The following is a 13,910-nucleotide window of genomic DNA, read 5'->3' on the forward strand; positions in this document are numbered from 1 at the left end:
AGATCAATGACCAAAAACACGGCATCTCTGTGTTAGGGAAATACTTATGAAATGAGCCAAGTAAGTTTCTGGGCCACATGCCTGCACACCTGCGGGCAGAGACCTGGAGGGGATGACAAGGAAACCCCCCAGTCAGGAGGAGTTTATTTCGGCCGGAGGGGATGCATGGAGGGAGGGAGGGAGGCAGGCAGTGCCAGGAGGGTCCTGGGGCCACCGAGTGCCTTTTCCAAAGCTCCTCGCTGCGTGATGTCACGTAAGTCACCTCCCGGTCGGTGCCTGGCTCCCCCCGAGTGGCAGGGGATTTTTGCCGTGCAAATTGATAGGCGATACATCACCCGCTGATGCTACCGCGTCTATTTGTTACTTTATGCGCCGCAAACTCCGGCCGCAGCCCTCGCTCGGGCAGGATTAAGCGCAACGGTGCCTGTTTGGGCTCAGCCGATTGTTGCAGCTGCACAAGCCAAAACACAGACCAGGCTGTGAGGGCGGTGCGGAGGGCAAGGGGCGTAGCCGCTGCCGCCCCTCGCCTGGCGGCCGTAGCAGCGCTGGGACGGCGCGGCGTGGGGCACGGCGGGCCGGGGCACAACTGCCCGCCCGGGGCCGCCCCTGCGCGCCTCGCCGGCGGCTGCCGGGGGTGGGCACCCGCCGTGGGCTGCCCGGTGCGAGGCGCTGCCCCGGGAGCTCCTGAGCGATCGCGTCCGTGGTGCGGGTGTTCCCCGGCGGCAGCGCGGGGCCGGCCGGGGCCCGGGGGCGGCGGGCGCGTGTGTAAGGCAGCGGCGCATGAATGGCGGGGGCGGTGCCGCCCCCCGGCCCCGCCTCCCCCCGGAGCCAGCCAGTCCCTCTGCGGAGAGCTGCCGCCGCCCTCATTGGCTCGCCGGGGCCGGGATATTTGCATACGGCTCGCCCATTCGTGGAGTCGTTTCCCCGGCCGCCCGGCTGCGCTTCACCTGCGCCGCCGAGTTGCCCGCACTTGGCGCGCCGGCCGCCAGCATCCCGCCCCCGGCTCCGCTCCGCGCCCCGCTCCTACCGCGCCGCCGGCCCCCGCCGCTCCGCCGCGCCCGCCCGGGAAGACCTGGCGTTGCCCTCCCCGGCTGTGCAGGGTTAATCGGCTCGAGCCCTCGGTCGCCTGGATCCGGTGGAAGGAGGATAACACCCCAGATCTGTGTGTGTGCGTGCGCGTGTGTGTGTGCCCAGCAGTTCTGCATTGCAACAACTTGCTAGTGGAGAAGCAACAGACCCCCCCTGGAATTGGGATTAAAAAAAAAAAAAAAAAAATCAAAAATTTACCTGGGGTCTCTGGCTTATTTCTTCTTTTTCGTTTTTAATAGTCCCTCTCCGCAAAGTGAGAGACGGAGATTCGCAGGCAGGGAAAAGTCCTCAAGGACCCCTTGATCCTGGAGGAACCTGACCAGTGCAAGCTCCGGGACCCTCCCGCTGACATGTGCGGCTTCCCTGCGCTCTCCTGGAGGCTCCGTGCGGCCGCGGGGCTCCTGGCACAGTAGCTCCAGCCCTGGGAAACGGCGCGTATTATTCTTCTGTGTGTGGTTCCTAACCTTCCCCTTCCCTCCCCTTCCCTCCCAGCGCTCGCTCTCGCACAGACACATACTGTCTCTTTGCCTCTTGAACACACACGCACACGCTAGAGCCTCGGAAGCGACTCTTCTTGCTGCTAGCATGGGTCCCCTGGCATCATGAACCTTATCCTCTCTCCCTGGCTGGAATTCAGACTGTCCGTCTGTAGGTGTCCTGTGCCTTGACCATGCACCTGAGAATAGACCCCAGCATTTGCCCTGGACGCCGCCCCGCCTGGACCCTGTGGATGTGCTCCCTCTTTTGGGGATGTATCGTCAGCTCTGTGTGGAGTTCCTCTAACGTGGCTTCTTCTGCCTCCTCTTCCTCGTCTGTATCTCAGGCTCAGTATGAGCATCACTTCCACGGCAGCAAGCACCACTCTGTGCCTATCTCTATCTACCGCTCCCCTGTCTCCCTCCGAGGAGGACACGGTGGGTTCCCACTCTTGTTTCTTTCTAACCTTTTTGCAGAGCCGCTGGAGCAGCAGAGGGGGAGCAGGGACGATGGCTGTGACTCCGGGGAAGGGGGGGTCCTCCCAGCCCCTCGTATTCCTGCTGTTAGCTCCACTCCCCATTAACCTCCCTTTCCTCCCCTGCCCCCTCCCCGAGCAAAGCCCACGGCTGAGGATGGGCTGCCAAAGCCAACTTCCCTGCCCGGGGGCGGGGGGTGGTGGTGTGTGTGTCTGAGGGGCTGGGGGTCTTCCGGGAGGGGAGCACCAACTCTGTGGCTCCCGGCCCCGCTGACGTGGTCCGTGCAGCTCGGGGCGGGGGGATGCCCGCCCTGCCTGCCCCCTGCCTTGCCTGCCCCCCTGCCCTGCCTGCCCCCTGCCCTGCCACCCCCCTACCCTGACTCCCCCCTGCTCTGCCACCCTCCTGCTCTGCCACCCCCTTGCCCTGCCTGCCCCCTGCCCTGCCACCCCTCTACCCTGACTCCCCCCTGCTCTGCTACCCCGCTGCCCTGCCTGCCCCCTGCCCTGCCTGTGGGCTCGCTCGCCCCCCGCCCTGGGGAACTTGCCGGGTGGCTCGGGATGTACAAAGGAAAAGGCGAGATGTCCTTACCCCGGCTCCCTGCTGGGTGCCTGGCAGGGAAACCCAGCGGCAGGTAATAACAGGGAGTGGTTTTCTACTCTGGCAGCGAGGGAGAAGGGGAAGAGGGGCTCAGGGATGCTAGGGGATGGTGCGGGGTGACCTGCCAGCATCCTGCCCCTGAAATGCTGAGCAATGCTCAGCAGCCAGCCCAGCACTGCCTCTTGCTCAGCTTTTCTGAGTCTGCCCGCCCTGGCAGGAGCTGGCCCGGACCTGGCTGGCCTGGGTGCTCCCCCACATCTCCACCTTCCCTTCTCTATTCTTGGTCCATTGGCTTCTGCCTTCAGCCACATCAGCCAGATAGGGCGGGCAGGCCAGGGCCTGGCCCTTTCCCTGCAGGCTGCAGGTCAGGGGCAGCTCTGGCCAAGGTGTGAATCCCGCAGCACCTCTGCTCTGCCACCTTTTAGGCAAACATAGCGATGTACTGGAAAGGTGACTAAAGTCTCTGCACTTGCACTCTGCTCTGTCCTTCGCCTTCCTTTAGCTATTCCTGTTGGAAACCCTTTGGGGCAGGGACTGGCTGATCCCTCATATCCCTCACTTCAGCACAGTAGGGGCTCTCTCGCATGCTCCTTGAGTATCGCTGCAAATAACAGGGCTCCTGCTGCTAATGATTAATAACCTGTAACTGAGTTTCACATGGGTGGTGCTTAACAGATGGTCTTGATGCCTGACATGGCACTGGTTCCCTTCCTGTGTGGGGCCTGGATGTGTTTCTCTGGCTTTCGGGGATGGATGTGAACTTTGGGGTAGAAGTGGAAGATTGATAAGCTGACAGGATACTGCCAGTTGTGTCTGCAGACCTGGCTGCGCACCTCCAGCTCAACCCATGTCGCCCAGTGCCACTTTGGTCCCCAACCCTTGCCTCTGCAGCGCGGTGCTGTTCTGCAGCTCCCTGGGCTCCCCCTTCCTGCACTGCCAGACCACCGGCAACCTGCCCCGCAGTGCTCCCAGCCACCCTTTTCCCATGCCCTCCAGCAGTGCTGCCAAAGCACCTCCTGCGAGCGCAGCCCTGCTCTGCTGGTGCTCAGTTGTGACCCGCAGCATCTGCCTCCTGGCTTTGTTCCTGAGCCCGTTCCCTCTCCAATGCGCCTTGGCTCAGACCTGCAGTACTGAGCTCCTTCTACAACTCTGCCAGGGTACCTATAGCCTTAATTGGAGGTCTGTTCATCAGTGTGCCATTTGAACTCTTCAGACTGCTGTGCTGGTCATCCGAGTGCTTATCTGTGATGCTCCGGGTTTCAGTATCCCTGTAACCCTGACACAGCCCTGCCAGCACATCCTCCTAGTGCCTACTGCAGCCATGTCATGCGGCATTTCAACCAACTGTCCCAGGGCTCTCCCCTCCCTTCCATTCTTTCAAGTGGTTCTCTCCCTCGTTTCTGACACCAGTTTTTCTGGTCCCACACAGACATGCTTCTGTAGGTGAGTGCTCCTGTGGTGGAAGGGGATAGCAAAGTCTGGCTCGTGGGTCACTTGTGAGGAAAGGAGGGAAGGATGTTGCAAAATGTGATAGCGGTTAGCCTTGATGTAAAAGGCAGGCACTAGTCTGCAGGAAAGTCCATAGTCTGTTTCCTGGCCAAGAAATGATAGTTCTTTTCTCCTTGATGACTTTTCCATCTGCCCTGAAAGCCCAGCAAAGCCTCATTTAAGAGCCCTGAGCAAAAGCTGTTATCAACTTCAGTGAGAGACAGGCATTTTTTCTGTGTCCTCATTGCAGTAAGGAATCAAGGGAAATGGAGAGCTTGGGGAGCTCAGGCTGGTACATAAAGCAGCCTGAGATTTTTTTAATTTTTTTTTTTTTCCTAATCATGTCATGCAGCAAAGCTGGCATGGAAACCCCCTTTGGCCATGAGTTAAGGGAGGGGGACAGAGAGAGAGGAAAAAGAGACCACAGAGACAGCTGGTCTTGTAAACACATGCATGGTTTATTTTTGTGTTTTCTTTTACTGTTGTACGACAGAGGCCCTTGGAATTTGGATCCGTGACAGTGTTGAAGAGTCAGATCCCAGGAAGGCCGTGCATTCCCTGTGTTTCCTGTGATTCTGATTAATTATTTTTTTTTTTCGCTAAAGGGAAACAAATAATTCATTCTGACTTCTGCCCTGCTTCGTGGCTACATTTATACTGGTTTCGGAAGGAATCAGGTCAGGATCCTGGCCACCCTGCTGTGCTTCCTCCCAGTCCCACAGTGCTGACCACTGGGACTTAGTCTTATATTTAAACTGTATTTTCCTTTTTTTCTTCTACATCCCAGTGGATTTCAATCTGTTTGAAGAAGCAGATTATTATCTAGTACAAAGGAAAAGTAAGTGTCACACAAGCAGTGAATGGTTGTTTGGAGTCTGTGTTTAGTGCGCCTTTAAAATCAGTGGAAAAACCTTTTTGTGGCTTAACTTGAATGGGACCGTGCCCCGGCAGTCGTTACAGTGCTGGGGTTACGAGAGTTAATGCTGAAATCACTGAGCTGCTGCTTTCCGGTAGCTGAGCTGCAATCTGCAAATGTAAAACTTGGCACAGCGCATCTTCTCAAGGAGAAAGTCTTTGTAACAGGTTTACCTCCCTGTCAGCAGGGCAGTGAGACTGGCCAGGCAGAGAACTTCAACAAGCCAGAAGGAATCTTTTTTTTCATGTGAGGACCTTCCTGGACAGGCAGAATCTTTCTCCCTGAGGAATAGAAAGGGAAAGCCAGGATTCCTTTTTTTTTCACTAAGGGCTTGTGGGACAGAGGCAGGGGAAAAAATCCAACTGTGGAACAAAGTTGGGGCAGTGTTTATTGGAAGTCCACAGGTGCAGAGTCCTCCTGCCTCCCCTTAGCTGCTGAGCACCCTGCCGGGTCAGCTGCTTTACCAGAGCCTGCAGCAGTGGCTTCACAGCCCCTCTTTCCATGTCCTCATCACCTCAGCTAATGAATAATGCATGCCTCTGGTTGACAGACAAAATGAAGAGATTTGTGCATGTTTTGTCTTAGTGATGAATTAATTTGGTTTCTGCTTTCCTCCTCCAGCTGTTTTTTTCTCTGGCCCTCCTTAATGGATTGGGACCAGGGATGCACAGAGGTGACGTGTGATGCTTGGTGCAGCTTGCCCCAGCCTTCAGAGTACTGCTGTGCAGGGGCAGCTGCGGGAGCAATGGCTGCACGGGGGCATTTCTCTTTTGGTTTTCACTTCGTGGGGACTAGGCTTGCTCAGGCTGTTGCACAAGCCACAGCAAAAATTGAAGGCTTGTCGTGAGGTGAGGACTGGCAGTCAACAGTCACCAGATCTTGTAACTCTCAGGCCTTAGTTAATTCTTAGAAGTTGTCGTTTATATGAACTATGTCCATCTCTTATGTCTTTTTTAAAATTAGAAAATAAGAACAAATGCTTGGATAAATCAAGAGTGTTTCCATAAAATAGGCAGGTATTCTGCAAAACAGCATCAAAGCTTGCCACATACAGCTGTGACAGTGTACCCTCTCTACAATACATATGCCCTACTCCTTGCTGCTCCTCCAGTGTGACCTATTCCTCATCTCAAGGGTCTTTGTTACTGCAGTCCTACCTTTTCTGTAAAATAGAAAACTAATTCCCAGTCCTTGGCACTGCCTGTTCCTCAGTACTGAGCAGGACCTTCCCTGTTCATCATCAGGAGATTACTTCAAGCAAAGGTTGGTAGCTTTAACAAAAGGGAAAAAAATCATTCTATACAGAGCAGTCAGTGATCCAGTAAAATTAACCTCATTCAGAGCTGAAATTAGGGTTGCAGTTAAGTTCTGCAAAGGTGAAAAGCTGGAGTCTATCTACTTTTTGTGGCTTGCCTCTAGCCTCCTGACAACAATGACACCTAATATTTTTGCAAAGACTAGTGATTCTGTATGCCTGACTGTTTACATTCCCTTCCTCAGAGACATTAACAATGACTAATATTTTTAAAGAAAGGTGAAGTCTGCTTAAATTGTCTCAAGCTGGCTATCGAGAAATTTAAGCATCCAAACTCAGTAGTCCCATGTTTAAGTGATCATAGCTGAGAGTTGCCCCCCGTGTCCTGAGTCTCTGTAGCTCTTCTGAGAAAGTGCAGGGTTCCATAGTTAAACGCAGGAAAATCCTGGCATACGCAAAGGCTGTTTCCTCAAAACGAGGTTACTATTATTTGACTTACTCTTTGCATGCTTTTGTATGAAACAGACGCTGATCAGGTGCCTTGCCTTCTCATTCTGTGCACAGTATTACCTGTTCCCAACTTGGAATAGCTTGCATTGATCTGAAAATTGAAGCTTAAGTCAGTTCACCTGGTACTTGATCCTGGGAGATCCCAGTGATCTTATGATCCAGAACATAAATGTAACGTTATTGTTGAACCTTGTCATTCTGATTTAATACATGCCTCTGTGCTCTTTGAAACATTGCTCAGACCCATGCTGCTGAAGATACAGTCTCTTAAGATGCTTGTTTTAAAAAAAAATCACCCAACTCTTCTGATTGATAGCTACTTTGTGCTGGCTCAGTATCTCACAGCACATTTTGTAAAAGTAGGAATGCTGGTCCTGAGTCAGAATTAGATCAGGGCTTTCTGCCTCTTTATATTTCCTTTATTTAGACTGGAGAGGTTTCTTCTTCTCTTTATCATTTCTGCTTTTGGGTAATATAGCCCCAACTTGTCAAGCAAACTGCCACATCCTACTGCAGAGGTGACTGCATTTCAAAGACAGATGAAGGATTCTGCTGTATGCTTTGTATAGGCATTGAAGTTATAAAGAATATTGGGTTATGTGACACAAGCTATGCAGTCAGAATGCTGCAGAATGGTAATGTTACTTTTTATAATACTTCTAAATTTAAAAAATAGCAGACATTTTTCTTAAAGGTGCTGTCCAGTTTTCCTTGGTTTTTTTTTTCCTTTTTTTTTTTTTTTGTCTTTTGCCACAGCATGAAAATACGTGCTTGAACAATGCTACAGTAGTCACTGAGTTAGTACATACTGTGCTGTTGGAAGCTTCAGATTCCTTACACAGGTCTCACTAGAAGCAGGAAGAAGTACCTAGGTCATCTAAGGTGGGAATATTGACCACACAGGATATTCTCCAGCTGGCAGTGAGGAAGTTCCATGGTTTGCCAGACAGATGGTAACTGAGTAAAGAGCTGGAGCTTCTAAGTGCAAGAAACCAAAGTTTTGTCTGGGAAGTATATAGGATGGCCATTCTTCCATTTTCTCCATTTCCATGTGCTGTGCCTTATGAGGACTAGCACCCTGCGTCGTTGCCCAGGATGGCAGTCCTGTGCTGCTTGGCAGACATTTTTCGGTTTTGCATTTCTGTTGTTCTGGTGGACATTGATAACTATGAAAGGTCATTTGTACTAGAGAGAAAAAGGTGGTTTTCATGTCTTCTGCTTAACCTCTGCACACAAAATGACGTGCTGTTGACCAGTGGCACCGATTTGTTGTGTGACCTTGGTGAAACATTACCTTTCTTTCTGACTTATTTTCTTCATCTGTGAAATGAAGAGAAAACCGTTTATCTCTTAGGTGAGGTGAACAGCCCTGGTGCGCCTGTGTGCTTTGAGATCCCTGGCAGGCAGCCACAGATATGTACGGAAGCCCAGTAGTCCTCTTGGGCTTTAGATGTCAGAGCAACTTAAGAGAGCAGCCTTCTTTCATCTCTCCTTGAAGGACAGGCAAGACACCTTCAAATTCTGGACATACATTGCGGTAATGTTTTCCCAGATGGCTTTAAGCCTGGACAGGCTCTAGCGCCAAATGCCAGCGTTGGTGTTTCCGCAGGAGCAGGAGAGCGTTTGGGCTGCAGCGCTGGCTGTGTGGAATTCCTGGCTGGCCGCCGGAGCCAGGGGGCTGTGATTCACCGCGGCTCCCTCGCCACTCTCACAAATTACTTCTCCTGCGCTCTGTGTGTGTTGTGTGTTGTTTTTGCACATTAAAACATAACTGCTTATACCCCTGAGTGACTTTCCCCCAAACTATGAATTTAAAGTACTTCCGACACTGTCTTTTAGAATTTGAATATAATTATATGCTTTGGGTGTAAATTGTGGCTTTTGCTACATAAGAAACTAATGGAAATGATCTGCCTGTTCCTGTAGTTTACAGATTATACGCTTTAGATCTGGGGATGTATATTTAGGCTGCTTTTCTGTATAGTGTATTAAAATGAAAATTAAGTTGGTGTGAGCTATAGTGGTTGCTAAGCATGAATAGCAGGCTGATAAAAGACACTACTAAATTGATCCAGTGCTAAGGTTTACTTTATCATCTCTTAGTTTTGCACCTCTCATCTCTTTGCATTCTTGATGATGGAGAACAGGAAGGTGTTTCACCGACTATAGAGGGCCTCGTGTCTGCAGAAGCTCAGGGGACAGGGTGAATGAATCAGACGTAAGGTGTTGCTAAAAACAGACCTTTCACTTATTCTGTGAATGCTGCATGGCAAAGAATCAGGGAAGACAGTTTTCTAGAGGGCTCAGGAAAAGAGTACCGTCAGGCTGACTCGCCTGTTTCGTCAACAGGCCGGGTTCCTTTTAAAACCTGCAGAGTAAATCCGTCTCCACGCTAGCCCTGGAACGTGGCTCTGGATTTAGAATAATTTCAGCATATCTACATTAAGCAGATCAAATTAGTGGAAGGGGGATGGAGGTGAAGTTTGGTTTTTTTCATCAGTTTGATCTTTAACATTGCGCTGGATGACATCAGTTGATTCTTTGGACGTGTTTGGTGAATCCTTTGGTTCCTTGCTTGCCTGCTGCGCTGCCCAGAGAGGGTTTTCACGACTCCCTGTCGCAGCTGGACCCTGCAGTCACAGCAGCCTGCTGCTCCTGCTCCGGCTGGTTTGCTTAATGACCCCTGCCAGTGGAGATGATACAGGGGTGATATCTGCAAATGTTTCTATCTAGCTGCTTTGGCAGGTTTGCTGTTTCAGCTACCAGATGTTTCCATGTGCAAATGGCCTCCACCACTGGTGAAGGCTTCAAAGCATAGCATGAGGGCACAGCAGGAGAGTACAGGAATTTCCCAAATCATGTTGGGAAGGCAGTTACGGGGTGGTTAAGGAGGAGAACACACAACAGACAACTGTGTACCAAGCACACTGTTTGTTTGCAGTGTTTCTCCTTACCTCACCTACAGAGCATACATAAACGTGGCTTTGGAGAAGCCAGGTCTACCAGTGTTTAATTAGCACTGAGAACTTTCAGCACTGCTCGTTTTGTCAAGTGGGAAAACTGGCTTCTTCAGCATGTACGTGTGCTGGCAAATGTTGCAAGGTGGTTGGAAATCCACGTGCCTTCTGCAGGGCAAGTGAACATTTGACTAAAACAAGAATTGACCTGAAATTGCTGAAGAAATGCAAGTGTTTTCAAAGAATGATAATGATGATGATGATGATGATAATGATAATTAGCCTGTTTCATTTTGATTCAGTTATTATGCTGCCTAGACTATACATAGAACATGGGTTCTGCCCAGGTCTCCACTTGGCTGTCTACTCTGGAAAGATTCTCAGTGTCTGATTGAACACTCAGTTTTATTGGATTAAAACCTCAGAGTTTCTTGTAGTTCATCTTTTGTAATTTCCCTGAGTTCTGGCGATCATCTGAGACAGTTTCACTCCAAAGACTATTGGAGCTTTTAGTTATATAGACACATTTTCTGACCTACAAGTACTGTGAGTCTTTTAGTATCTGGTGATGTGAAAGTGGAAACAGTGACATTTTCCTTTTTCCTTTGCTTGTTCTTCTGGATTTGCTTGTCCAAAGGTAGCCCATCTTAGCTTTTCTCACATTCAGTCGTACTACTGATAATTACGATGTCCCGGGCTTTTACAGCAGAGTTTGTCATTCACTGATGACCACTGAGTGCAGTGTTTAGGATTGCCGGTGGCCTGGACAGGACCTAGAGAAATCTTATGTGGCCTACATCTAATCATCTGCTTTCATAACCTCTCTGTTGGATTGCAGAAGGACCCCTTGCTCCCTCAATATCATCTTTACTTTGCCGTTAAGTAACGAATGCCAAAGCTATTCCAAGTTTCCCTGATTTTGCTTCCCTGTCTGCAGTCCAGCATATTTCCATCAGTGGTAGGTCTGCAAGATACTGATGTCTCTGAATGTCTTTTCACTTTTTATTATCTCACCACGGAGTCTGCTCTCCTTCCTGTGCCCTCATGCATTCAGAGGCAGTTCATTAGAGGCAAGGAAAAGGCAAAGAAATTAATTTTCCTTGAGAAATATATTCAGCACCTTATACAGGCTTGAAGAAGAGAAACAGAGCAGAGCATTCTGTCTTCTTTTCAAACTTTTTTTTTTTTTCCTGTGGAGAATCTGGAGAAAAACAAGTTTGTGCTCTGCAAGCATCCCTTTACCTGGTGACTTGCTTTTGTGACATAAGGCGCTATGGGCACACCAGGCTTGTAGTCGCCTGGGACAGAGTGAGGTGCTGTGGGTGCCTGTCCTCTAGAATTGATGTGTATTGGCTCAGGAAAAAAAGAATAAGTCTTGTAACCGAAGATCAGAGTGGCAAATCCTGCTCAGTTATATATAGTCAGTAGTATATAGCTAAGCTTATTTCATTTCAGGTTAATTATTATTCCAGGCAGGTTGGTTTCTACTCAACAAGCCACAGACTCAGGCTACTTTTGCTGGCCTGGCCATTAGGAAAACACACGCCGGCAAAATAAGCAGCCTTCCCTACTGGGCTAATTAATACTTGATAGCTGATTTACAGAAACGTGAAAACCTGAGCCTTTTGTGCATTCCTTGGTGAGAACTTTGGCCATTGATGTCAGTGAAGCCGTATCCCAGTTGGCAATGAGCGATGCCCAAGAGGTTTTTCGTCAGCAGCAGCAGCATGGAGCAGAACTGAGGACAGGAACTCCCAGACTTTTTTCTTATTTCTTCCACCCTGAAATGCTGAATGGTGGATTTTAGGGGCGCACCATACACTGCCGGGTGTTTCGGTTTCTCTATGCCATAGTGCAGAAGTGTGATGAGTGTTTAAAATCTCTTTAGGTCATGACATAACCCATCTGAAAGGAAAAGCCTATTTGTTGTTGTCCTTTCACAACATATTGAAAGATATTTTTGAACTTCAGCCAAAATATTTGGTCCTCTAAATTTAGGGACCATCAGAGCTCTATGGCTCCTGGTACTGTCTTTGGATGAAGTGCTGGGAATTCATCCCTGTAATGCCCTGAGGAAGGATTGGTGCCTTTTTATGCAGCCAGTACTGCGAAGAAGTATTGGTCCTTGCCCCAAGAATGCAATGTTAGAAAAACGGGAGGCCATTGTGTGGGTAAATGCAGTGGTTTCTTTCAGTCATTTCTTCCTGAGGGTGAGTGATTCTCTGCTGCTGGTAACGTTTCATTTACTGCTTCAAGGAGCATTAAGGACATGCATTTCTCTTCGCTGGTTCCAGAAATCTGGGGAGATTTTTTACACCAGTGACCCAAAGAGCTGACCACATCACCCCAGCCTCTACTTTCAGTGTTCCTGTTCACTGTCCTCTGCTTCTGACACAAGTTAGATCTTGTCTGCAACTCCTCAATCAATTCTTTTTACTCCAAATTGTGATCAAAATTATTGAGGTGATTTCAGCTAGTGAGGGAAAGAAGAAGGGAGGGAGAGAAGAAGAGGAAGATGGAAATTAAGCTGAAGTGTCAATCAGTCAAAGGCACAATTCCCATTCTCTGCCTTTGATCAGAAGTGAAGGAGGCAAGGATTATCAGAAGGACCATTAAAGATCCAAGTAGTTCTCAACAAAAGCCGCGGACAATTTGAAGCTGGAGGAAAAAACACACTAAAGAAACAAGAAAGGAGGGAGCAGCATCAGAGCTCAGCAGCAGGGCTCATGTTGGCTCCTCTTGTTCTGAGCCGAGGAGGTACAGGGTGCTCTGCAGGAGGATGTAGGGTCTGTAACTTGCTCACCAGAGCCCCATGCTGCTGATGCTCAATTTACAGTGGTCTTTTAGGCACACACTTTGTGACCTTGGACCTAGATTTCAAAGAATTCCATATGTTTCTACAAATCCTGTTACTGTGATGATTGAAACATCCATTTAGCTTGCCTTTTTTTTTGTTTGGTTGGTTGGTTTTGGTTTGGTTTTTTACCATTGCCTGTGCTTTTGGAAGTCTTACTGCCAATATCTAGAATAAGACATAAATACATTTACCTTATCGCCTACTGGTCTAAAGAGTCAAGGCATTTTTTTTAAAAAAATATGTTCTTATTATTATTTTATTAGAGAGGGAGAAAGGGTGGATTCTGCTCCTGCTCAGCATGGGAAGAGCTATGCGATGCTTTATTTGTATTAGGAGAAGGTCAGTGGGACAGGGGCAGGTGAGGATGCTGGGCTGTACTGCAGCCTGCACTGGTGCCTCGGGGTGCGTGCTTGCTCTGCCTGTGCTCCCCTGCTACACAACAGGATGCAACGAGGAGCAGTTTGTTGAAATGCAGTGTCTGAATAGCGGGCATTTTGGTCGGGGCACCCCTGCATGTGTGCATATGGATATGTGTAGCATTTCTCCTCAGGGAAGCTTGCTTCACTTCAGAAGCAGGATCCGGGTCTTGCTGAGCTTTAGGATTATGCGTAATTCTTGTCCGTAGGGATGCTGAGTTCAGACTCAAGGAAGGGCCAGGGGCTGTGTGTGGAGACTATTTCCCTCTGAGTACAGAGTCAAACCAAAGCAGTCATATCTGCAGGAGCTCTTTGTTTCTGCTTGTATCCCATTTCACAGCCTGAGCGACCATCCTACAGCAACACTTTTCTATAACCTTTCTGCGGTCCTGGATTCAAGGGCGCCTTCTAGAGAGGCTGATTTAGTCGCTAGCCTTCATGTAGCTGAATTCGACCGTGTTGGCAGAAGTCCTAGTTAGTCAAGAAGTTTAGAATACCACAGCAGAGTCTCTGCTGCGATATGACAATGCAGTGTCATCATTTTATGGTGCAGTGCTAATGGTTTCTAATTATTTATAAAATACATTATTTATCAGTAAAAGAATTATAGTGTTAAATAATTATTATTAGTTATATGATGCTCAAAGAAAAAAATAATGCAGTGGATGGCTCTTGTCACAGATGAGATTTCTGTTATCTTTACTGTTTACATCATCCTTGCTCTGTATGTCTCTGAATGAATCACAGAAAAACAGTGCAGTCATTCCACAAGAATTTTTGGGAATGTTTTAGGATCCCGCCATGCAAATCTAGGCTCTATAAATTCACAGACAAGGCTGTACTATTAGAAAATAATTTGGAGTCTTATAGTC

At 49.0% G+C, this 13,910-nt stretch overlaps 1 protein-coding gene across 26 annotated transcripts in view; it reads left to right on the forward strand.

Moving 5' to 3' along the window:
- Positions 1 to 13,910, forward strand: part of NRXN3 (neurexin 3) — a 1,022,219-nt gene that overhangs the window by 646,840 nt on the left and 361,469 nt on the right. For 2 of the 26 annotated variants that reach the window (XM_005438753.4, XM_005438754.4), the window contains exon 1: positions 937 to 2,003. The exons of 21 other annotated variants lie outside the window; for them this stretch is intronic. In XM_005438753.4, coding sequence (XP_005438810.2) covers positions 1,760 to 2,003 — 244 coding nt within the window. In that variant the 5' untranslated portion in view covers positions 937 to 1,759. Of the gene's footprint in view, positions 1 to 936; positions 2,004 to 13,910 lie in introns of those variants that run through there. 3 more of the 26 variants (XM_027804736.2, XM_027804737.2, XM_027804735.2) reach the window with 3 other exon arrangements.

Source organism: Falco cherrug, chromosome 7, assembly GCF_023634085.1.
Source record: "Falco cherrug isolate bFalChe1 chromosome 7, bFalChe1.pri, whole genome shotgun sequence".
Classification (NCBI taxonomy): Eukaryota; Metazoa; Chordata; class Aves; order Falconiformes; family Falconidae; genus Falco; species Falco cherrug.